This window comes from Lepidochelys olivacea, assembly GCF_965140295.1.
Source record: "Lepidochelys olivacea isolate rLepOli2 genome assembly, chromosome: 2".
In the NCBI taxonomy this organism is placed as follows: Eukaryota; Metazoa; Chordata; order Testudines; family Cheloniidae; genus Lepidochelys; species Lepidochelys olivacea.
The window spans coordinates 30,209,214-30,236,120 of record NC_140412.1 but is presented as its reverse complement, the minus strand read 5'-3'; the positions used below and the strand labels follow the sequence as shown (position 1 = coordinate 30,236,120).

Here is a 26,907-nt window from a genome sequence, read left to right as displayed (position 1 = left end):
TCTCTATTGGTAATTTACGCACCCCTCTCATTCTATAACATGTTTCAGAGTAACAGCCATGTTAATCTGTATTTGCAAAAAGAAAAGGAGTACTTGTGGCACCTTAGAGACTAACCAATTTATTTGAGCATAAGCTTTCGTGAGCTACAGCTCACTTCATCGGATGCATACTGTGGAAAGTACAGAAGACGTTTTTCTACACACAAACCATGAAAAAATGGGTGATTATCACTACAAAAGGTTTTCTCTCCCCTGACCCCACTCTCCTGCTGGTAATAGCTTATGTAAAGTGATCACTCTCCTTACAATGTGTATGATAATCAAGGTGGGCCATTACCAGCACAAATCCAGGTTTTCTCCCCCCCCCCCCCAAAAAAAACACTCTCCTGTTGGTAATAGCGCTATCAAGCATTCTTATAACTACAATACCCACCTGCAGAAGTGAAGAAACAGATTGATAGAGCCAGAAGAGTTCCCAGAAGTCACTTACTACAGGACAGGCCTAACAAAGAAAATAACAGAACGCCACTAGCCGTCACCTTCAGCCCCCAACTAAAACCCGTCCAACGCATTATCAAGGATTTACAACCTATCCTGAAGGATGACCCAACACTCACAAATCTTGGGAGACAGGCCAGTCCTTGCCTACAGACAGCCCCCCCAACCTGAAGCAAATACTCACCAGCAACCACATACCACACAACAGAACCACTAACCCAGGAACCTATCCTTGCAACAAAGCCCGTTGCCAACTGTGTCCACATATCTATTCAGGGGACATCATCACAGGGCCTAATCACAGCAGCCACACTATCAGAGGCTCGTTCACCTGCACATCTACCAATGTGATATATGCCATCATGTGCCAGCAATGCCCCTCTGCCATGTACATTGGCCAAACTGGACAGTCTCTACGTAAAAGAATAAATGGACACAAATCAGATGTCAAGAATTATAACATTCATAAACCAGCCGGAGAACACTTCAATCTCTCTGGTCACGCGATTACAGACATGAAAGTTGTGATATTACAACAGAAAAACTTCAAATCCAGACTCCAGGGAGAGACTGCTGAACTGGAATTCATTTGCAAATTGGATACAATTAACTTAGGCTTGAATAGAGACTGGGAGTGGCTAAGTCATCATGCAAGATAACCTATTTCCCCTTGTTTTTTCCTACCCCCCAACCCCCAGACGTTCTTGTTAAACCCTGGATTTGTGCTGGAAATGGCCCACCTTGATCATCATACACATTGTAAGGAGAGTCATCACTTTACATAAGCTATTACCAGCAGGAGAGTGGGGTGGGGGGAGAGAAAACCTTTTGTAGTGATAATCACCCATTTTTTCATGGTTTGTGTGTATAAAAACGTCTTCTGTACTTTCCACAATATGCATCCGATGAAGTGAGCTGTAGCTCACGAAAGCTTATGCTCAAATAAATTGGTTAGTCTCTAAGGTGCCACAAGTACTCTTTTTCTTTATTCTATAACATGTTTTTTAAAGCAAAATTTCAAATGAATTCTTTTTCCACACCATCAAACTCTGCATTTATCCAAACTGCACACCTCTTTTACTTAAAAAAAGATGGAAAAACTTTCATGTAAGAGACACTGTAAATAAAACTGGGTCAGATCTATAGTTTCATATCCCAGTTTGAGTTCTGCTTATTTTTAAGTATTTAGAAGAGCAACCCAGAAAAAAGGAGAGGACACTGAACCGGTCTCACTTCAAGAATCAGATACAGAGTCCAAGACTGATATAAATACTTTGTAGTTTAAATTTTGAAGAAAAAATAATTTACTATACAATATTGATATAATTTACTTTTTTTTTGCATTGCTACATATGTTGGAATGCAATTTCTGTACTTTAACAAGCAAAGACTCTTTAGTCTTTGACAAGAAGAGCTGGTCCCTTTGAGTAATTTTTTTATTATTATTATTATTTATTGTAAGCAGTCTGAAAACCTATAAATTACTAGAAGAGTTGGATAATTAAGACAGCTTGTCACACAATACTTTGGAAGTTTTATTCCCTATTTGTCAGTAATAGCTTTTCAAGGATACAGCTACATAACAATAGATGGTTGATAGATTTGTGGGGAAGATGGTGTATGGGTACTGCACTGGTTTTACCTACACAGATCTGCCATGCTTCTGATGCTTTTGAGTTTCTTATTTGTATCTGTATTAAAAATATGTATTAGGTTTGGGAGATACCACCAGTTCTACCAATTTTCTCCATTTAAAAGCATAGGGAACCTCTCTCAAACCAGTGGGCTCTTTTAAGATCATACCACTGTACACAGAAACAAACTGTGAAGAGAACTGATAAGAATATTTCTACTAAAAGTAAAAAAAAAAAAAAAAAGAGCATGCTAATGTTTTTCCTCCCATTTTTTAGCCAACATTATTTGGAACACTGATTTGAAAAGGTAGTCTTATATGTTGTTCTATATATGAAGTAATGTATTCTTAAAATACACTCAAATGGAATGCAATCTCTACTGGTATATACAAATCTTTTGTATTAAAACTTCCATTTGTAATCTTGTAATATGTATTATTTTTACTTCCTCCCAGATTCCATTTTCTGCTGTAAGAATAACTGAGGGTTAAAACCTAGCTAAAAGAATATATTATCTTCATGAGTTTTTCTTTCTTAATATATTGCTGTTAATTTCAAAGGATCTTGTGTTTGTTCTACCCGGTGAAATTAATAGTTCTCTTATTGCATTTCTAATACTCATAGTTTCTTTGTCTGTTGACATGTCAATACCAACTTTCATCATTCAGCTATTAAAATTCAATAAATATAATTTTCAGCATAGTAAGAGATGGTTTGTAACTAGTCATTTCTCTCATGTGTTTGCTTTGAAGGGGAAAAGGAAGTGGTCAGATTCCTAGTAAAATAAAATACCCAGGATAAGTATTCTAGAATGCAGAAACATGCTTTACATAGGGCCAGATGCAAAAAAAACCAACCCCCCCCCCAAAAAACGAACAAACAAAAAAAAATACCAAAAAAAAAACAACTGACCAAAACACAGAAAACAAAACCAATCTAACACTGCACATGCAGGAGACAGGTGTGGGCCAAAGCTCTATACTATGCATCCTTATGCAATCTATGCATCACTTGAGAATGGGGGTTATTCGGATACCACTAGTCCCACAACTTTCCCAACAGCTGCTTTGTATAACTCCTAGTCTAGTTTTCTGTGTCTGACACTCACTCATTAATACGGTTTGTATTTTTTTCTGAAATGCATTTATCGTCTTTGTGAGGTGTCTTTTTATTGGATTTTTGTCTTGCTTTCTACTTCTTATTCTCTCTTTTGTCTCATTTTTATGCCTTTTTTATTTCCTTTCTTCCTTCCACCACTCTCTCGTCAACTGTCTTAAGTACCTTCTGGCTGTATCGAAGAATCCCTTTCTATTAGCTGTTCAATTCTCTCAATCATCTTTCCCTATGAAAATTTGTGGAGTAAGCACAAATTCTAGCAAAGATAAAGTCCTTTATAACCTTGCTATTACACCTGCAATGCAGTCTTGAAAGAAGTATTTCTGTGAAGTGAATGGAGCTGACTACCACAGCTTATCATAAGCTTGTTGATAGACTGTAAAGCTCCTTGTGACATGCTCAATTAAAAATTGTGTGTAAGGTCAATCTGCATTATATTCTTATCTTGGCAGTAATTAATTTGTGGTGCAACAAAAGGACCCCTACTGATCACAGCTATTGAAATTTGTGGTGAAGTTATGAAACACACATATTGCTGCAAGCTATATTTCATATGGGAAAAGGACTCTGATCCAATGCTCAGTTTAATAGCTATCACAGATCCACACAGCTCAAGGGAAGTATTAATAGAGTGAATATTTGTGTGTTGTCAGCAGGTGTCATTGAACCTTCTACCTTTGGAGCTTAGTGCATGAGCCTCTACTGCATGAGCTAAAAGCCACATGCCCCTTAGCTAAGGCTATAGAGCAGACTCATTACTCTCTCTAAGAGGTCTCGGTGCCACTAGATGGGACACAGCACCACACCCAGGTCGTGTGTGGGTTACATATGCATGCACGCACTGTGTGTGTGTGTGTGTGTTCGTTCACATGTGCGCAGTGTGCTCATGTGTGTGTTTGGTATTTGCATGTGTCTGCGGTGGGGATTCAGAGGGGTCGGGCAACTTTTACACCACGGTCACCCCAGCCAGGAGACACCAATGTAGATCAGGAATAACACCACTGAAGCCACTCAATGGCATTACACCAGTTTAAATATTTAAAGAGATTGATCATTTTCAGGCCAATGACTCTAGCCCAATGGTGGACTTGTGTGAGATTTAGACCGGGGAATGAGCGATAGCCCTGCTCAATGGCAACAACCAAGGAAATCTAAGTGTTTGAGGCTAGCTAGACTGGGTTTGAACACCATATTGTCTGCTAACGTTCTATGCTCCGCTTAGAAATTAATTTAATTTAGAAGCTAGGGATTGTAGAAAACTAATAAAGGAAGCAAAGGGACACAAGAAAAAAAAATCTATTACCAGAAGAATTAAGGAAAATAAGTAGGAGGTCCCCCCCCCCATATATTAAAAAAAAAATAATCCTAAGAAAAGTACTGGCCCAGTTCCTAGATGGAAATGGTAGCATCATCAATAAATAATAATATTAATAATAACAACAACAAAGCAGAAAAGGAAAAAGGGTTCAATAAATATTGCTGTTCTGAATTTGGGGAAAAAACACGATTTACTCTTCTCATAATGATGAAGATACTCTTTACATTTCAGTAGTAACTTACGAGGTTGTTAAACAGGAGCTGCTAAAGTTAGCCATTTTTAAATTAGCACATCAACAGAGAATTAACATTCAAGAGTTTTAAAGGAGCTGGCCAATTAGCTTACTAAATCATTAATGTTGATTTTAAGTAAGTCTTGTAACACTTGGGAAATACCAAGAGAGTGGAAGAAAGCTAAAAAGGGTAAATGGGATTGTCACAGATGTTGCAACTTTATGCAATATTTTTGGGAACCATATTATGTTAACTGTATGAATGAATTATTTAACACTGTGGGCCAAGGATTGTGCAACTCTATGAAAGAGTCGCCAGAGCTCCATCAAGAACTAAAACCAGCAGTGGACAACTAAGGTGAATCACATAGGTTACTTCCACAGAAATAGCAATTACTGGGGATGATTGCATATATTGGCTCAAACTATTTTTTTCCAAAAAGCAACATACAAAGAAAGATTGCTCGATATTAAAAAAAGCTGGGTTTAAACTGACTCGGGACCTTCTCTCTGATCGAGCAAACAGACAATCCATTCCATCTGTCCAAGGGCCTCATTAAATGCAGAAGGGTTGAAAAGACATTGGCCTCCTACAGCCCCATAACAGTGATGGGTGATCTCTGGTAAGCTTTTAGCTTGAGTATAGGAACTTTCATTTTTTTTAAACCTGTTTTCTCTATAATGCTTTTATCTTTAGAATAAAGATGCTTGCTTAGAAAAAAAAAAACAATCTCGTGTCCTGTAATGGCTGGCAATACACTCTTCATAGCACTCAGAGAGCAAAACATGGGAGCTAGCATTTAGCTAGACTGGCTTGTTGGAAAGATCACCATGTATGGCAGGAAGCTGTGCATCCTTAAAATCCTGGTCAGGAGGGAGAGAGGAATAGGTCTTTGCCCAAGAGAGGTGAGAGCTCGGAGCCAGAAACCTTAAGTGGGTGTCTTCAAGAGACTACGGAGGGGGGAATATAGGTGTAACTACCCTGAAACTGACAGGAATTACCGAGTTAATTATAGGCCTGGCAGTCTGACACTGGTCCCAGGCAGAAAATGGAGCAGCTGATACAGGACTCCATTAATAAAGGATCAGTGACAATCAGGGTAGGTTTATGGAAGTTAGATCCTGTCACACTAACTTAATACACATTTTTGATGAGATTACAATTTAGTTAATAGAGGTAACAGTGTTAATATAAGACTTCTGTAAGGCATTTGACTTGGTCTCACATGACATTTTGCTTAAAAAAAAACACAAGAACGATACAAAATTAACATGACAAACATTAAATTGATTAAAAATGGATTGACTGAGAGGTCTCAAAATGTATTTCTCAATGGGGAATCATCATCAAGTGAGTGTGTTTCTATTGAGATCCCTCAGGAATTGGTTCATGGCCCTATGATCTTTATTTTTTTGTAATCAATAACCTGGAAGAGAACATAAATTATCATTGATAAAGTCTGCAAGGGGCACAAAGACTGGGGAGTGTTAAATAATGAAGAGGCCAGGTCATAAATACAGAGTGATCTGGAGTGCTTGGGCACAAGTGAACACTGTATGTTTTAGTAGTATGTAAATACATACATCTAGGAACAAAGAATGTAGGACATCCTTACAAGATCGGAGGGGGGAGGAGCTCTATACTGGGAAGCAGTGACTCTTGGAAAATATTTGGGGGTTGTGTTGAATAATCAGCTGAACGGGAGCTCCCAGTGCAACACTGTAGCCAAAAGGGCTAATGAGATCCTTGGATACATAAACAGGGGAATCTTTAGTAGCAATAGAGAGGGTTATTCTGTCTCTGAATTTGGCACTGGTGTGACCACCTCCTGAAATACTGTGTCCAGTTCTGGTGTCCACAATACAAGAAAGATGTTGATAAACTGGAGAAGGTTCAGAGAAGAGCCACAAGAGTAATTAAAGGTTTAGAAAACATGCTTTATAGGGATAGACTCATGGAGCTCAGTCTATTTAGCTTAACAAAGAGAAGGTTAAGGGGTCACTTGATCACAGCCTGTAAGTACATGGGGAACAAATATTTCATAATGGGTTCTTCAGTCTAGCAGACAAAGGTATAACGAGATGCAAAGGTTGGAAGGTGAAGCTAGACAAATTCAGCCTGGAAATAAAGCATTAAAAGTTTAACCATGAGGATAATTAATTATTGGAACAAGTTACCAAGGGTCATGGTGGATTCTCCATTCCTGGCAATTTTAAAATCAAGATTGGATTTTATTTTTTTAATTCAAAAGAAATTATTTTGGGTAAGTTCTCTGGCCCATGTTCTAAGAACATAAGACTGGCCATATTGGGTCAGATCAATCGTCCATCTAGCTCAGTATTTGTCTTCTGACAGTGGCTGGTGCTAGATGCTTCAGAGGAGTGAATAGAACAGCACAATTTACTGAGCAATTCATCCTCTATTGTCCAGTCCCAGCTTCTAGCAGTCAGAAGTTTAGGGACACCCAGAGCATGAGGCTGCATCCCTGATCATCTTGGCTAATAGCCATTGAGGGACCTATGGTCCATGAACTTATCTAATTCTTTTTTTCCCCAGTTATACTTTTGGCCTTCACAATATCCCCTGACAACAAGTTCCACAGGCTGACTGCATTATTTGAAGTACTTCCTTATGTCTATTTTAAACCTGTTGTATACAGGAGGTCAAACCAGATAATCACAATGATCCTTTCTGGCTTTGAAATTTATGAATCTATTACTCCATGAGGCATGGTATAAAATACATTGTCATGGAGTCCTCTAATAATCATGTACTGGTGTACATTCTTGTAAATAAAGTTGATATTCTGTGTCTATGTCAATCATCTCTATCTCAAAAAGGAAACAACATCCTCAGGGGGTTCAAAGGTTCCTGACAATTCAAAAGCCATGACAATTTGTTATTTGACTGTTACTTTCAGGAGATAACAGCTCCATTTATATACAATAAAGCTATTTTTTAAACATAGCAATGTAGGTGTAATAATGTAACCACTGATAGAGTTAATTTGTAAAATGTATCAAGATTACTTGCAGTAAACAGTGATTTATAAATTGAGTTTTTTGAATGCATGGCAACTGTACTATAATTTAAAAGGCCCGATTCTCCTCTTTTATACTGGTATAAATCAGGAATCACACCACTGAATACGTGCCAAAGTGTTTTGGGTTGTTTTTCTTTGGCAGGGGAAGGGGAGCGGTTTGTGGCTTTGTTTGATTTAACTTTATGGAATGCATTTTCAGGACATAACCCTATTGTATTCAAACTCCAAGCTTCTCAAATTCCAAGCAATCTAGAAGCCAGAGCATCTCAGACAGAAAGACATTTCCCAAACAAGTTTATTCTTAACCTGTCTAAGCCCAATGTGTATTTCCAGACCCTATGCACCTTATTTAAGTCTTTCCATAAGTAGGGGTACTGTATTTCAAACTCATATTGTCCTGAACCAAGGGCAGTTCAGACAGTTGTTTAAAAAAAATCCAGACAGTTGTTTAAAAAACTCAAGCTGCCTCAAACTTGAGCTAACCCCTTTACTTAAGTATTGACTTCAAATCTAACAATGACCATCCCAAATAAAACTTTTAGGAGCAGCTCCTCTCTGAAGAGTAACGATGCAAAATGGCCACTCTGCTGTCAGACTGCACTTGACATATCTGCTGAATTACTGATTAAAATACATTCTAACTACTTTTAACTCCTGTAGCTTCTGTTGATCCAATACAGATTTGGGAGCAGTATCAACAAAATCATGAACTTAATTCTGATTGCAGTGTGTGTGTGTGTGTGATTTCTGTGTTTCCCAAGTTTTAGACCCCATGTAATTTTTAGAACTAGCAGTTACATAAACTTCTGCTTATTGGGCTTACAAATTCCTTGACATTGTCCTGGCTCCAAGCTGAGAAATTATTGTTAATTATTATTAATTATTATTATTATTATTAACAGTCATAGTTTGTATCTTTTAAGAAAAAAATGGATAACAGGCATGAGGTTAATACATTATACTACATTATTTTTTATTTACAAATTTCCTATAGATGGCTTTGAACAGAATGTATTTTAAAAGCAAAAAATACAGCACAGCCCTTATCAAAACTTCTTGGGTAATTTTCAGAGCTTTTTCTTTTCCAGTATGGCTCATAATTACATCTCTCTCTCTCTAAATACAACTATGCACTACTGAATGCTTTTTATTCCTTAACATTTGCCCACAGCTTCAAAACTGTGCTTGAAAACCAGTCCCAAATTAATGGACATATGGTTTCAGATACTAGGCTCAGCCAGGCAGATCACTTCCACTACTAGGTCTGGGAAATAGGACAGCATGGGTTGCCATACAGCAAAAAAGTGCCACCAAACAGGTTTGGAACCTATTTTATTTCAACAGAGCACTTTTTCCTTTTAGAGAAATTGGTGTCTATAATGTCTTCATTTCCACTTACACCATTTTTTCCTTCCGGTTATGATTGACCACAATATTTTCAGTCATTTTATACCAGCTCTATCCCCTCTTTGGATGTATGTAAGCCCTGTTTGCTTGGAGTGACACTCTGTCCCCCTCTAGTGGCGGCTATGCCAGCTAGAGATTGATGGACCTGCTACAGCCTTAGCTAAGAGATGTGTGTTTCAGCTCTGGCAGTCAAGGCTTGTGCCTTTAGCTCAAGAGGTCCCAGGTTTGACACCCATTGCCCATGCGGGTTGGTGTTACATAGATATAGATACACACACAGAGATAAATCTGGTGGCAAATAACCAAATTCTCTGAAAGAAAAAAAAAATGCTCTTAGCTCAAGAAATATTCCCTAGACATTGAGAATCATGCCCATTATCACCCAGTTACTAATCTTCCTTCTTTGGAAGAGATTATTGAGAAGGTTATAGTGAGACAATGCTAATTATACATCTGAAGCCCTCAGATTTTATTGACTTATGTCATTCTGGTTTTAGAATTGGAATGGAATGATACAGCATTGAAACTGCACTGGCCTCAGTCAATATTCTCTCTAATCTATCCTACATTTCTACCTACCGGGCTCCCATTACCTCAGATATACAGACCTTCCAAGTATTTAGCAAGATAGCTAAATATTGTGAGATAGGAAATTATTGTCCCCAACTTACTGATGGAGAACTGAAAGACACAAAGCCTGACGGTATGTCTAACTGCAATGAAACACCCACACCTGTCCCATGTCAGCTGACTCAGCCTCATGGGGCTTGGCCTATGGGGCTGTTTAATTGTGGTGTAGACATTCAGGCTCAAGCTGGAGACAGACTCTGGGACCATATGAAGGGGGAGAGTCATAGAGCCTGGTTTCCAACCCGAGCCTGAACATCTACACTGCAATTACACAGCCCCATAGCGTGAGCTCTGCAAGACCGAGTCAGCTGACACAGGCCAGTTGTGGGTATTTAATTGCAAGGTAGACTTAGCCTGAATTACTTGCCAAAGATCAGACAGGAAGTATATGGTAGAATTAAGCCCACATATCTTTGAGTCCCACAACAGTGTCCAGATGAGTGATGGGCAACCTGTGGCCCATGGGCTGCAAGCAGCCCCTCAAGGTAATCTGATTGTGGGCCACAAGACATTTTGCAGACATTGACCATCTGCAGGCACAGCCCCCTGCAGCTCCCAGTGGCCCTGGTTCACCGTTCCTGGCCAGTGGGAGCTTCAGGAACATGCCAGAAACCTCAACTATATCGTACATAATAGTTTATGACCAAAAATACATAAGCAGTTTGAGCCAAGGTTGATCTTTAAGATGTGAGACCCCTTTGAATTCAACTACCTATTTAAAAGATGATCAGAAGACCCTCTGCTTATTTTTAGCCCCTGGGCATGGTAATTTGACTCAGTACATAAAACTGTATATACCACTTTTCATCTCAGATCTCAAAGCATTTTACAAAGGGAGAAATTGAGGCACAAAACAGTAAACTGATTTGCCCAAGGACAAACAGTGAGTCAGTAGCAAGGCCTGAAAAAAGAAAACTATTGTTTCCTAACTTTCTGTAGCTCTCAATCTGCTCTCCACATTTCCTCTGTATAATCTAGAGAAGACTCTATTCCTGCAGAAAGACTTAGAGCGTGCACCAAGTCAACTTCCAGCAACCTTAACTGAGAAGTTCATTAACATGCTGTGACTTTTCTGTAGCAGGCTGTTCTCATAACTGCAGCAAAATAGACTGTAGACTAATCAATATAATAAGGGAACCAAATACAAATTTACAATATGCCAAAGAAAGAAGAACTCACATGTTAGTCAGCTGGGGAAAAAAGCTTCTTTGCAGGTGGAGGACAGAGAGCAGCATGCCCAGGCCTCATGCAGCTTCCCTCCCTAATGGGGGCTGCTCCTCAGCCAGATGATCAAGATCCCCTTTATGTACAGTAGGGGCATGCAAACAACTTATTTTATTACCTGAATGCTACTATGGCTGGCCAGCTCCCACCACCACTTTAGATATTCAAATACTATGGTGAATGGGGTCATAAAAGTATCCCTAGACAGACCCCTGTCTCATTCAGCAACTAGAAGAGGAAGTGGCACCCAGAATAGTTTAACCCTTATATCTCTGAATCTATTTTTACTGGCTATTGCATAATCAGAAATAAAATACATGCTATAATCTAAATTTTCAAAATATTTTAGTTGCCAACATTTCAAAGCCACTGACTCATACCAATTTATTCGTATGGCAACATTTTGACTGTGCACCATTTAGATCAGATGTCAGCTTTAAATAATTTAATAAAACAGAAATGATTAACAAATGAGAAAGGATTAATAAGAAAGATACAGAGAACTCTGTTAGAAATACAGCATAAGAGTATTTTCATTCACTACAGTTCTGCATTTGGGTCAGAGAACGGATTTTTTTTTTCACTTTCAGTTTTGTTTTGTTTTATAGAAAACTATAAGGTTCTGGGGTGATTTCCATTAGTAGGTGAAGAAAGCCCCATTGATTCATCACTTCATTATTAACAGCCAGATTTGTTATCTCAGATGTGTGGTACATGTTTCCACATAGCTTGAAAAGAAAGAATGTTAGCAGATTTATCAGGATTCAAGAAGATGTGTTTTACAAATGTGAAATTAAAATTTGGACTTTAAACATTATTTTGAGGGATAATACATTACTAATTAGAATCAAATGCTTCCCTGATTTATGATGACATTTTCATGACTAACTTAAAATTTACTCTCAGTTGTACATTTGTAAATCTAGAGTAACTCCACTAAGATCAAGAGATTTACTTGGGCTTTACAGTGGTATAAATGGGAGCAGTTTGTCCCAACGGGGTTGCATATGGTTTAAGTCAGGACAGAGTTTGTGGTTCAGGGTTCATTTTAATTAAAATTAAAATAACTACGCAAAAATTACAGGTTTCAGAGTAACAGCCGTGTTAGTCTGTATTCGCAAAAAGAAAAGGAGTACTTGTGGCACCTTAGAGACTAACCAATTTATTTGAGCATGAGCTTTCGTGAGCTACAGCTCACTTCATCGGATGCATACCGTGGAAACTGCAGCAGACATTATATACACACAGAGATCATGAAACAATACCTCCTCCCACCCCACTGTCCTGCTGGTAATAGCTTATCTAAAGTGATCATCAAGTTGGGCCATTTCCAGCACAAATCCAGGTTTTCTCACCCTCCACTCCCCCACACACACAAACTCACTCTCCTCTGGTAATAGCCCATCCAAAGTGACAACTCTCTTCAGAGTGAGTTTGTGTGTGGGGGGGTGGAGGGTGAGAAAACCTGGATTTGTGCTGGAAATGGCCCAACTTGATGATCACTTTAGATAAGCTATTACCAGCAGGACAGTGGGGTGGGAGGAGGTATTGTTTCATGATCTCTGTGTGTATATAATGTCTGCTGCAGTTTCCACGGTATGCATCCGATGAAGTGAGCTGTAGCTCACGAAAGCTCATGCTCAAATAAATTGGTTAGTCTAAGGTGCCACAAGTACTCCTTTTCTTTTTACGCAAAAATTGACAGCTTCTGCAGAGAAGAGCAAGGAAACCATTTTATTCTTCTGTCAATTGTTAATTGTTCTCAGATAGGAATACTATAGCCTAAAGTACCTTTGGCTACAAGGCACCAACAGGGTGTTTTATGTGTAAACATTAATTCACAATATCTACCTGTACAGAGAAAACACATCCCATATACTACTAATTTAAGAGTGAGAAAGAGATAACAATTACTGCTGCTACTAGTACCAATCACTAACCTGTGACAGGAATTGAAAGCTTTTCATGGGCACCAGTGTAACTAGCTGTAGCCTTAGAAATTATTGCTAGCTTGAAAGAGAGAGATGGGCAGCGAGTGATGGAAGAAATAAATCCACAGAACAGCTTCATATGTTTAAGTCTTTCAATGGTCCTGGAGCTCTTAACAAAACAAAAAACATAGTCCTAAAACTCAAGAGTCTGTATATTAATGAATATTTCTGACAGGAAATTTCTCTCAAGTCTCTGAAAACTGCACATCAAATTATTAATTAAATTAAATTGCCTAATTAAATTAATGGCCTAATTTAAAGCCTATTGAAATCATCAGATCAGGCCCTGGAAAAATAAAGGTGAGAAAAATTGTCTCTTACAGCATAAACAACAGGAAAAAAGTCTTATTGTTTTTGTTTAAGAGGGGTAAAAGAGTAACTATATATTAAGGAGTGACACCTGTACCAACAACGCTGTAAAATGTAAACAAAACAATCCAGTCGTACAGAAAAAAGCTGAATCTCAGAAATCCATTCTGAAATCCACTGAAGATTAAGGACAGCAGCACGAGAAGTCTCGGCCATTGGAGAAATACAGCACAAAATTGCACAAGTTTCATCTCAGGAAACCTTCCCAAATGGAACTGTGTGGGAAAAGGGGGTTGTCCAAGCAAAGCGGAGAAGCAGAAAATCTGGGAGACAGATGCGGTCATAAATCAGTGACCAGACAGGGATACAGTGCTAAACCTGGGAATCTATTAAAGGTTGTCTACTATTTACAACATCGTTTGAAAACCATGTATTGGTAGGAGATTACAATAGCTTATATTTTAGCTCTTCAATATCTCTCTTAAAAGTCAGATATGGGTTGTAATAAAATATATTTAAGATATTTTCATATAGGAATACAATATGTATTTTAACTTGGTTTTTATTGCCGGTGTTAAAATACAACTCGTATTGTCAGGTATGGCAAGGTACCTTCTTGGTCTCATCATCCTCTGCTGTTTTTATTTTTTTTTTTTGCCTTGGTGAGACAGGCTTGGGGTAAAACAGTCCCTCTTGGCTGCATGGGGTAGTCCATCCTTCTCTCAGCCAGTGTTTTGGGCCTGTTTTTCTCCTTTATGGGAGGGAATGCAGCCTCCCCTCCTGGAGAAGCTTGCTCCCTTACTGCTACTGCCAACTTGAGTCCTTCCCTCTCCGCTCCTCCTCTTCTCCCAACAGGGGAGGGTTTAAAAAGGTCTCAGGGAGCTCTTAGTTGGAATCAGCTGATCCTAATTGACCTCAGGTAACCCCTTCTCAGCTGAACCTGATTGTCCTGTAATCACCCCTCCTCAGTTGATAGGGAGGAGGGTCTTTTAACGTTCTGGACTGTTTTCTACCCCTCCCCCTTGCAGCTGTTTGTCCTGAGTTTATCACACAGGTTAACAATTACATGGATATGGGTACAATGTCTTGTTTCAATATATTTTAAACATTAATTATAAAGAACTCAAACAATGTTACACAAACAGAAAAGTACAACATAGTAACTGTGCCATTTTAGACTCACAATCAGCTGAAGTTAGTCGATTTTTCCTGATATCTGCTGGGAGAGCAATACAGCGGTGCATAGACAATCCAGGAAGTTTTTGGAAAGCGTAGGGGACAATTTCCTGGCGCAAGTGCTAGAGGAGCCAACTAGGGGGGGCGCTTTTCTTGACCTGCTGCTCACAAACCGGGTAGAATTAGTGGGGGAAGCAAAAGTGGATGGGAATCTGGGAGGCAGTGACCATGAGTTGGTTGAGTTCAGGATCCTGACGCAGGGAAGAAAGGTAAGCAGCAGGATACGGACCATGGACTTCAGGAAAGCAGACTTCGACTCCCTCAGGGAACGGATGGCCAGGATCCCCTGGGGGACTAACTTGAAGGGGAAAGGAGTCCAGGAGAGCTGGCTGTATTTCAAGGAATCCCTGTTGAGGTTACAGGGACAAACCATCCCGATGAGTGGAAAGAATAGTGAATATGGCAGGCGACCAGCTTGGCTTAATGGTGAAATCCTAGCGGATCTTAAACATAAAAAAGAAGCTTACAAGAAGTGGAAGGTTGGACATATGACCAGGGAAGAGTATAAAAATATTGCTCGGGCATGTAGGAATGTTATCAGGAGGGCCAAATCGCACCTGGAGCTGCAGCTAGCCAGAGATGTCAAGAGTAACAAGAAGGGTTTCTTCAGGTATGTTGGCAACAAGAAGAAAGCCAAGGAATGTGTGGGCCCCTTACTGAATGAGGGAGGCAACCTAGTGACAGAGGATGTGGAAAAAGCTAATGTACTCAATGCTTTTTTTGCCTCTGTTTTCACTAACAAGGTCAGCTCCCAGACTGCTGCGCTGGGCATCACAAAATGCGGAAGAGATGGCCAGCCCTCTGTGGAGATAGAGGCGGTTAGGGACTATTTAGAAAAGCTGGACGTGCACAAGTCCATGGGGCCGGACGAGTTGCATCCGAGAGTGCTGAAGGAATTGGCGGCTGTGATTGCAGAGCCACTGGCCATTATCTTTGAAAACTCGTGGCGAACCGGGGAAGTCCCGGATGACTGGAAAAAGGCTAATGTAGTGCCAATCTTTAAAAAAGGGAAGAAGGAAGATCCTGGGAACTACAGGCCAGTCAGCCTCACCTCAGTCCCTGGAAAAATCATGGAGCAGGTCCTCAAAGAATCAATCCTGAAGCACTTGCATGAGAGGAAAGTGATCAGGAACAGCCAGCATGGATTCACCAAGGGAAGGTCATGCCTGACTAATCTAATCGCCTTTTACGATGAGATTACTGGTTCTGTGGATGAAGGGAAAGCAGTGGATGTATTGTTTCTTGACTTTAGCAAAGCTTTTGACACGGTCTCCCATAGTATTCTTGTCAGCAAGTTAAGGAAGTATGGGCTGGATGAATGCACTATAAGGTGGGTAGAAAGCTGGCTAGATTGTCGGGCTCAACGGGTAGTGATCAATGGCTCCATGTCTAGTTGGCAGCCGGTATCAAGTGGAGTGCCCCAAGGGTCGGTCCTGGGGCCGGTTTTATTCAATATCTTCATAAATGATCTGGAGGATGGTGTGGATTGCACTCTCAGCAAATTTGCGGATGATACTAAACTGGGAGGAGTGGTAGATACGCTGGAGGGGAGGGACAGGATACAGAAGGACCTAGACAAATTGGAGGATTGGGCCAAAAGGAATCTGATGAGGTTCAATAAGGATAAGTGCAGGGTCCTGCACTTAGGACGGAAGAACCCAATGCACAGCTACAGACTAGGGACCGAATGGCTAGGCAGCAGTTCTGCAGAAAAGGACCTAGGGGTGACTGTGGACGAGAAGCTGGATATGAGTCAGCAGTGTGCCCTTGTTGCCAAGAAGGCCAATGGCATTTTGGGATGTATAAGTAGGGGCATAGCGAGCAGATCGAGGGACGTGATCGTTCCCCTCTATTCGACATTGGTGAGGCCTCATCTGGAGTACTGTGTCCAGTTTTGGGCCCCACACTTCAAGAAGGATGTGGATAAATTGGAGAGAGTCCAGCGAAGGGCAACAAAAATGATTAGGGGACTGGAACACATGAGTTATGAGGAGAGGCTGAGGGAGCTGGGATTGTTTAGTCTGCAGAAGAGAAGAATGAGGGGGGATTTGATAGCTGCTTTCAACTACCTGAAAGGGGGTTCCAAAGAGGATGGCTCTAGACTGTTCTCAATGGTAGCAGATGAGAGAACGAGGAGTAATGGTCTCAAGTTGCAGTGGGGGAGGTTTAGATTGGATATTAGGAAAAACTTTTTCACTAAGAGGGTGGTGAAACACTGGAATGCGTTACCTAGGGAGGTGGTAGAATCTCCTTCCTTAGAGGTTTTTAAGGTCAGGCTTGACAAAGCCCTGGCTGGGATGATTTAACTGGGAATTGGTCCTGCTTTGAGCAGGGGGTGGTTGGACTAGATGACCTTCTGGGGTCCCTTCCAACCCTGATATTCTATGATTCTATGATTCTATGATTCATCTTTAGTTGTTTGATTATTTAATTTGGGTATTTGAGGTCTGGGGAGGAGAGGGGAAAGGAATATCTTTATACCACAATTAACTGCTATCATATTAATCATAATTAGAGTGTCTAATCCAAAGACCACTGAAGTCTATAGAAAGACTCTAGTAAAATTTAGTGGGCTTTGAATCAAGCCGCCAGCCCAGTAATGAAACAATATATTATAGACAGATTTAAATTATGTTCTGGAAGTCAGGAAAGCAAACTTTTTTAAAAGAAATCTTAGAAAGGCCATCTTCCAACTCCTTGAATGATGCCTTCACTTTGAAAACCATATCTCTCTCTACCATAAATTACTTTTTAGTTGCAATGAAGGCAATGTAAACTGAAGAAAAGCTTTTTGATTAATTTTAATTCATCTGTCTGGACCTGGATTATATAGTGCATGTCTGAGTCAAAACAGATATTTGTTCCTTTCTCTTTTTATTTCATTTGTTTGCAGGGCCCGATTTGTGCTTCATGCAGACTCTTATGGCCTGAAGGGAGTATTCCTGATATTTATTTGGGATATTCAAGATCAGAATGAGTTCCAGAGTAACCTGTCTCAGCCAGATGACAAGGAAAATGTGATATGGACAATCCCTTCATGTTTGTGTGCTACATTTGGATACATCATTGTAAAACCATTCTCAGTAAATAGTGTCATCCTCAGATTCATGGCTTGGGACCTTTGGCATCAGGTTTTTAATTACATCATGGATTCTGATCCTCTGTCTTAGATAGGATGTCCCAAAATCCTAATGTTGCAGGAGCACTGTTTACTTTTCAAACACTCTCATTTTCCTGAAGTGCCTGCACGCACAGAGTTTTCAGTCCATGCTGCTTTTCTTACACTTTTTTTCCACTCTTTGTTATTTACGTTTCAGTGGACACTCCTTGCAGTTTCATCCCCTCAGTTTTATTTCACTTGGTCTCAAAGGAGTCCATGGAAATTTGAAAGTTATTTAGTTTAAAATGAAGAGATTCCAGAAGTTCTGTTACTGAAGGTGCCCATAAGGTGTTAGAAAATGAAGAGGTCACCCTGGGCCTAAAGCAGGATGCCATACCTACAACTTGCACTCCCCAGGTATGAGGTGCAAAGTCTTGTGCACATAAGGCATTGGAAAATTCAGAGGCCAACCTAGGCTTAAAAGAAGACTTCAGACCCATGGCAAAGTCATGTCCATCACCCTTAAAATTAAGACATTTAGGCATTTTTGTTCTTTGACTACATTAGATTTGTAAAATGTGAAGAGATTGTGAGTTTCAAAGGCTCAAACTCATTTTGCCCCCTCTAGTTCAGGAGTCCAGATACTGACTGGAAAAAAAGATGATTTAATAAGGATACCAATGTCAACCTGGGAAGCAATTTAGCACTGCGGGGATGTGGTTGCTTAACTGTATATCATACATGAAGCAGTAACACAGAACACTCTCTAAAGGAACATGTAGAACAAAAACCCCACTCCAAAATTTTGTTGAAAATGTGCCTGGAATCTAGAAATCAGGACAGTAGGCATTTATCATTCTCAAGCTTCCTCACAGGAAATGCTACTATGCCAGCACATCTCATCTCCCTTGTCTTCTTTTCCACCCCCACAGCAATTGCCTCTGGTCTGGCCTGTGCTTCTATTGTCCTCAGACACCATGGCAAATGGAACAATACAAAAACAGGATGACCTCCCATTCTTTCCCCCTTCCCAGCAATGCAACATAATACTAACCTAGAACTGCTACAGTAACGGCGATTGCGTGTAAATGTCTGCGGCATGCTTTAGAAGTATTCTACAAAATAATTAATGGTTGTATTTTTGTTAATTACTTAAGGTAAAATATATGTGTGTGTGTGTGTTAGAGTCATCATTTGAATGTCATGATATGGTCTTTTAGGATAACTTTACCAATATTAAATTTATCCTTGATTTGAATTGGAATAGACAGAACAGTAACTGATACAGTATTTGCCCAGACCCCTGCAGTGACAACTGAATATGTCAAAGCCACATTTACTTGGGTTTTATGAGAGTAATTAAAATTATTTGTAGGATAATTATTTGTGGAAACTTAAGAGATATTATATAAAATAAACAGAATGGGAACAGAGGAAGTAAAGTTTTCTCTAAGAAAATGAAAGAAAATGCATATCTGAGTAAATCTTTCAGTCTTCAAGAGTCTTGAAATCTCTGTTCACACTTTCCTTAGATAATTTTTATTAGTTTGAGGTTAAATAAGCATAACAAAGCATGCATATTATGTTTGATGGTTTCTGCAGTACATCCATCTGCTTGAAACAAGGCATGTCTAGCCTCAAACTACGAAAAGTAGATACAAGTTACTGAGTCAGGATTTCCGGTCTTACAGTAATGACAGTCTGGACTTGATTTATCTTATTATAAAAATAGCCTGGCCCTCAAAAGATTAAACTCACAGAGACCTAGATGTTTTTCCCATTAAAGACAAAGGTAAAATCCTCAGTTTTCAAGCACAATGGGACACAGGGAGGGTACCAGTTACAGACTCTTGGTCTGATCCTGCTCCCACTGAAGACAAAGGACCATTTACACAAATTACACCCAAACAAATAACCTATATTAAAAGTGCACTGTTACGATTGCGAAGTCAAGTACCCAAAAGTTAGAAAATGCCAGAATTAAGGTAGCCTGTGCAAATTTATCCTGGCCTCCTTGTGCATATGCATTATGATTCAGTCTTTAATTACATCATCATCATGCTCTTTTTTTCCTCACATACCCATGCGTCTTTCAGTGAACAGACTGAATGGTGCTCATTTAATGAGCAGCTATTCAATATTTTGTTTTCTCCTTATTGTTCAAAGCGTGGCCCCAAGCTTTCTTTACTGCAGGCTCTTCAAACTCTGCACTGAAGATAGAACTATTAATTTTGTCATGGGCTTTTCTATGGCACTCATCAATACACTACTCAAATGCTTCACAGACATTAATTAATTTAGCTTCTTCAAAATGTGAAGTTAGGGGTGGTATTATTCCCATTTCACAGATGGGCAGATGAGACACAGAGAGATTAAGTTCAAAAGCACCCATTACTTTTGGAGCTGACTCTGAGACACTTAGAATTGTATTGCTTCAGAGTACTTAGCACTATATAGCACTTTATATATGCAAGCTCAGCTCCCATTGACTTCAGCTGCAGATGTGCATGCTCATCAATTCTGCAAATCAAGCCCAGGGTTTCAAGCTGAGCACCCAGAAAATAAGGAACATGCAATCAATGACCACCTCCAAAAATCTGGTTTAAGTGACTGTTTTAGCATCACACAGAAATTCTGTGATAGAGACAGAGATAGAATCCAGTTCTCCAGGGAAGCATTCAACTCCCTAACCATGAGGACCTTTCTTCTCTTCCTGAAATCACCTGCTTCATTTACTACACATCTTCCACCTTCTACAACAAATGAGATAGGGGTCCTACAGACAACAGGCTCCTACATTACATAATCTTCATTCATCCCCCAAAATGGGTTTATCATGTGAAGTGAATAAGGTAAGGATCCCATGGGAGAAAAAGATTATGTGATTGCGTAATTAAAGACAAATGTAATGTTTATGTACAAAGGGGCTGAATTAAGGTTTCTCACAGTCTGCCATCCTCAATCCCTTCCCTTGTTCTCTACCCTACCCAGTCAGTCCCAATTCTCCACCCCCATGCCAGCTCCATGTCAAATCTATCTCTCCTCCCTCTCACCCCTGCTCCCTCCACTAGTGCCTAGACTCAGTCTCCCCTGGCCCCAGCCCCTCATCTGATTTTAGTGCCCCCCAGACAACTGGGTCCCAGTCCCCCAATGCCAATTCCTTCACTGGATTCCCCCAGCCCCAGTCCCCTTGACTAACCAGTCCTTGTCTGCACTCCACCTCCCTCACTACTCCCAGACTTCCCCCTCAAATCCTAGTCCCAGGTTTTTTTCCCTCCAGTCCATCTCACCAGATTCTTTGTCCTAATCTATTCCTTTTCCCCTGCCCCGGTCCAGCTTTTGGCCTCTCTGCACTGGACTCAGCTTGCTTCCTCCTCCATACTATCTGGGTGCCAGTAGGAAGCCATTGAGAACACTGGAGAGACAGACTCCCTGCTTTCAGTTCTAATGCCCAGCCCCACCATGGCCTAGAGGAACTTGGAGCAGCCATTGCAGGAAAAGTTTGGCTTCATCCAGCCCTTGGCTGGAGTATGCTCATGTGCTTTGTAGGAATGGCACATGCACAGTCTAGTCAGTGCTAGTAGCTGTTAGAGATTTGAGCATGCACATAAGCTTTCGTGAGCTACAGCGCACTTCATCGGATGAATCGCATGCATCCGATGAAGTGAGCTGTAGCTCACGAAACCTTATGCTCAGATAAATTGGTTAGTCTCTAAGGTGCCACAAGTACTCCTTTTCTTTTTGCAAATACAGACTAACACGGCTACTACTCTGAAACCTGAGCGTGCACAGTGAGCACAGAATCTTGGAGGACTTTAGCTGCTAATATCTAAGAAGTCTCTATTGAACTTTTCAAAGGCTTATAAGTTGGATAAATTTCTGTGGATTTTCACAAGGATAGAAAAAGCCATATTCCTGACACAAGGGCAACTCCCTGCCAAATTTCAAGTCCCTACTCCAAAGCTTGGGAACACCAGAACATAGCAAAGAAAAATCTGAAGATTTTATTTTTAACATGGACAAAATACTTTATTTTCCCCTATGCTAGTTCTTGGAAATAGCTGAACAGTTTTCACTGGGATAGATAGATAGATAGATGATACAAAATTCAGCCTAATGCAGACACTTCCATGTAAAATTTCAGCCAAAACTGTTCAAGTTTGGCAAAATTATAAACAACTAAAAACAAGGTATTATAGTGGGAAGTGTGAGATAACCTTAATATCAGATGGTGCTACCAGCTCTGCATATAGTATAGTAGATAAAAGAATAATTATTGTTTAATTTCTCTGTATACTATATGTATAATGCAGTATACCTCTTTCTCTCCTTTACTTTGAAGACCATTGTGGCATTACACCCTTTTTATTAACTATTTTCTAAATCTCTCTGTTCATATCTATTGCACAATCTATAAATGGAATCAAATTCTATTGTAGTTCAGTGTAGGCTATAATTTTGCTCTGGCTATCTCATCAGTTGCATCCATTGGAGTCATTGAGTTATGCACATGCAGTTCATTGACCAACCTCTTTTACAGCTACATCACAGAATACAGAGCAGTACACAACTGACAGTGAAAGTGTGAGCATCCTGTTCTAATAATAAACATTTAATTTAACTAAAAAATACTCAGTATCATGTGAATAATTAAACATACAATTTACATTGCCACTGATTAAAATGACTAGCCAGCTAAAATATGTTAATAATCCTATTGGATACTCAAAATCTGCATTTCAAGAAATAGCAAAAGTAGAGTAAAAGCTCGTATTTTTTGTTTGTTAATTATACCCTAAGAGAAACTATGCTGTCATCATCTGTTTTATTCAAGAAGCATTAGACAATCAAAGAAAGTACATTAGAACCTGAAATTATCTCCCTTTCTCACTCACTCTTTTTTATTTATTTTAATTAAAAGCAGGAATTTAATCTTCATTTTGAATTGAGAATACCGAGTATCCACCCCAATTGTACAATATATAGTCTGAGAAAAAACACTGGATTTTCTCAAAATTTGCAATTCGTTGATGAGTCTGTGAATTAAAATTAATTAAAGTTGGACAATTTAAGGAATATATGATGTAAGCCTCACCTATTTTTGGTGTCCTTATCACTAAGAGGATTGTGTGCAGAGAGGAACAGCGGTATGCAAGAGCCTTGGGCTGGAGGAGAAGTTGAGTGTTGAAGTCATAATATTTCATGGACGCCTCCCAGCACTAAGAGCCTCAGCATTTATGGTGGGAGTGCAGAGAAGTGAATCTCTGTTCATATGAACTCCTCTAGTTCATCAGTGTGAAGCTCCACTCTGATAGAGTATCTGACAGAGTCAGAGGGGAGATCCTTTCTGCAATACTTTGCCGCTACCTGTCTCCCAGCTCAAGCACATTTATCCCACCTCACTCCACACACAGGCCCAATTCCCCCATTCTCTGTGCTCAGCCTCATGCTCCCTCTCTCTTTAGCCATATGCTCCTCCACTGACTAGCTAAATGACCAAGCACACCATTCTCCCCCCCATGCTCCTGCACAACATATTACCCCAAACATCAACTAAGAAAGCGTGATTAAGGATTGAGAAGGAAGGCTGCCTATGGGTGTGTATGGGAGCGTGGTGGAGCAGGGCTGTGTGAGTTAAACAGTGGAGGCAATATGTTGTGGGTTGTGGGAGAACCAGGTTCATTTGTGTGGGGGAGAAGGATAATCAGGACATTGTGTGGGGAGCCACATGGCTGTAGAAAGAGCATGAGACTGAGCAGTGACAGGAACTTCCCACCACAGAAGCCTCTTCCACCCAACCTCTGTCAGTCACACACATCATATTCACCTCGCCCACCAGCTACTCAGCTACTACAAGATATTAGTGTGTATGTACATGCACATACATATCGATGAATATTCTTACAACAAAGTGAGTGGGATTATTATCCAATATACAGAGCCTAAGTTAAGCATAGTTAAGGAGTGCCAACGCTGCTGAAGCAAATGATACTACTGGATCCAGTCCTCCAATAATTATCAGACTTAGTATTCTTAGACTTTCTTTGAAGTCTGGTAGTTTTGTCTTAGTAAGTAGATCAGGTCTCATAACTAATAGTTTGTCACAGTAAAGATTTGGAAAACAATTGCTTGGAAAAATTAGGAAAAAACCCAAACCAAAGTTACATTATTTCTTTGGTTTAACCATCAAAAAAAGTAGTAACATTGGAGTAACAGTTTAAAACCACAATCACATTGCCTGATTGTTAAACCCAGTAGATGAAGCGGTGCAAGAAGGCAAGCAGGAGAGAAACATTGCTCTTTCTTCAGCACCTCAGCCAATCCAAAGGCAGCAGGATCGCTGCACAGATCTTTCTGAAAGCAGTTATGCTAGCTCCCGTTCCTTCTTCCATGGATCAGAGAAGGGTGGAATCACCTCCACCTCCTCTGTTGCAAGCCACTGGCCCTAATTATGAGCATTCTTGCTGTCTCTCAGCTACCTTTGAACCCATGTCAACATAGCAAAAGTCATGGATTTTTTTAAACCATGGAAACAACACTTTCTGTCAAAAACATGACAAAAATACAGCTTTATAATACTTACTACAAACTGGGGGCTTATTCTACTTCTATTGAAGCCGATGGAAATTATGTCATTGACTTCAATGAGAGGAAGAACATGACCACAATTGACTCAAGGAGCACTATATAAGTTTCTATTTTAAAAATATTAACTTACTTGAAAACTGGATGGCAAACCCAGATTTGCTGATATAAAAGTCTGTGTCAAATTGGATAGTCACTATGTTCAGTGTGCTGTGAATGCCTTCTGGAATAAGAGATCCACTAATTTCCTTGAGTAGCATCTCATTTTCTGGTGGCCCATCCCAGACTCGTAGTATATCATGTGATGCTTCGGTATCAAAAGCAAGAAACTGGAGGCTGTAAAGCACCATGATATTTCTGTCAGTTCTGTTATTTTTTTCAGAAACATCTCTAATTATAAAATTAAAATCAATATAGCAAATAAATCTGATTTTACACAAATATTTCTCCATATTACTTTTGATACTATGAACCATAAAAGTAAAGATGTGAACATACATTAAACCTACAAAGTATTTTGATAACGGTTTGAATTTTTCTTTGTATCTAATTATATTTGAGTTTACTTATAATACAATATGAGTCGGGCTATTCAAATACAGGTTGAACCTCTCTAGTCCGGCACCCTCGGGAACTGACCAGTGCTGAACCAGAGAATTTGCCGAACCACGGGAGGTCAATATTGTAGAGAGCAGGTCTCTTTTTATTTTTATCTCGCCGAGGTGAATAAACGGAACAACACTTGCAATGCTGCCTAGCCAAGGCTTACCGTCTCTCTTCGTAACAAAGTGTTAGTGTTGTTACACAATTTTACTGTTTTGGCACAAGGAAATAAGTATATAAAACGTAAAAAAAAATAAAATGAAATCATGACAGACCAAAGAGTGCCTGACTAGAGTGTTTCAACCTGTAATCCAAATGAGATGTTTTGGTTTTTTTTAAAGGACATTTCAGGTATTCTTTTCTTAGTCATGTTAAAATAACATCATGCTATATATGTCAAAATCTGATCAACATAAATTAAAATGTACCCATATAATTCTTTGGGAAATACATATGTTGTTTCAGTCAAGCATCTAATGATAATCTGTGATCAGATGCTTGATTTAAAATTAATTACTGAGCTGCCACCTTCTGCTTTCGATGCTTTTCTTTTTTCACTTTGTCTTATTCTGGCTGTGTCCAATGGCTTTAGAGCCATATACTCTGTGTATATCCGTGAGGATACATGTGTTTGTGTGTTTTAACAGCTGCTGGTTCTAAAACTAATCATACTATTTTAACTGATTAAATAATTTTACTACCTAACCCTACAAACCCTCATTCACAAGAGTAATGACACTCAGATTTGAGATGGGCTTAAACCAAAATAATGGATCAGACTTTTGTTAGACATATAGACGTGGATCCACATTTTGGGGAGTGAATCGTTCTCTATCTCAAACATAAGCCCATATTTGCTTCAATTACAGTACCTGACAATATTTCCTGGATCTACTTCAATCATCCACATACAACGCAGATTATTGTCATAGGGAAAAGGATAGCCAGGAGATAAGATTCTTCCTGATGATTCTCCTTTAAAACGGCCTCCACATTCAGCTAATGAAAATACAATTAGAATTACATATCATTTTTATTACATTAAACATGATTCTCCAAAACTATGTTTATATATTGCTGACCATAAGCATGTTAGGATTCAACACACTTTATAAAATTATAACACAAGACAGAAGGGGGACTTCAGATGCTTTGGAAAGATAAGGTACTGGTTATACTTACTCACATGTTTATGTATTTTGCTATAATTCCTATGCATTTCTGATAATTCTGAAGGCAATACAGTCATTATGGAATATACTATGCCATTTATTTTTAGTAAGAAAAACTCCCCAATGAAAACAATGCAGAACTTAGCTTAACAACTGAAAGCATGACAGAGCCAAAAAGCACTAGGAGTAAAATAAATAACAGACATGTAAGAAACAAAGAAAATGCAAAGTAAGAGAGGCAGAAAGAAACTAAATAAAACCAGAATATGCAGAGAGAAATTAAATGTTTGGCCTTGAAAAGCAAAGTTGTAAAACTTTTTACCAAAGATGTATAATCATAGCAAAGCTACATTATTTCTTAAAGGATAACAGACGGTAAGTTACTCCCTGTTAGTTGACCTCAGCCAATCATTAATCAAACCTGAATAATTCATAATCCTTCGAGCCCACTTCTGAGAAAACCTAATTTTTACAAAGACCCCTCAGGCCTTTTAAATCTCCTTATTTTGCTTTCCTTCCTTTTAAATCACTCTAATGCTTTCTCTCTTGGCCGCACCAATGCCAAAATAATGCTTTGATTAGATCTCTTGGTGTAGTTAAAATGCAGTTCAATTTTGATTTAACATCACCTAAAATATTTAGTTGGGAGATTTATTACCTTATGATCTATGAGCTCTGTAACAAAATTTAATTGAAACAGCACTTTAGATTGATTTCCTGACATAGTAGAAGCAAATTTTCAGAGACAGGTAGTCCCTTCAAGCTTCTCATATATTTTTAGGTATTTTCCCAACCTGATAACCTCTAC

General features: G+C 39.4%; 1 protein-coding gene across 2 annotated transcripts in view; it reads right to left on the bottom strand.

Moving 5' to 3' along the window:
• Positions 1-26,907, bottom strand: part of CSMD3 (CUB and Sushi multiple domains 3) — a 1,240,207-nt gene that overhangs the window by 342,153 nt on the left and 871,147 nt on the right. For both annotated transcript variants that reach the window (XM_084620231.1, XM_084620232.1), the window contains 2 exons: positions 25,800-25,926; positions 24,458-24,660 (listed from right to left, as the gene is read on the bottom strand). In XM_084620231.1, coding sequence (XP_084476357.1) covers positions 24,458-24,660; positions 25,800-25,926 — 330 coding nt within the window. The remainder of the gene's footprint in view (positions 1-24,457; positions 24,661-25,799; positions 25,927-26,907) is intronic.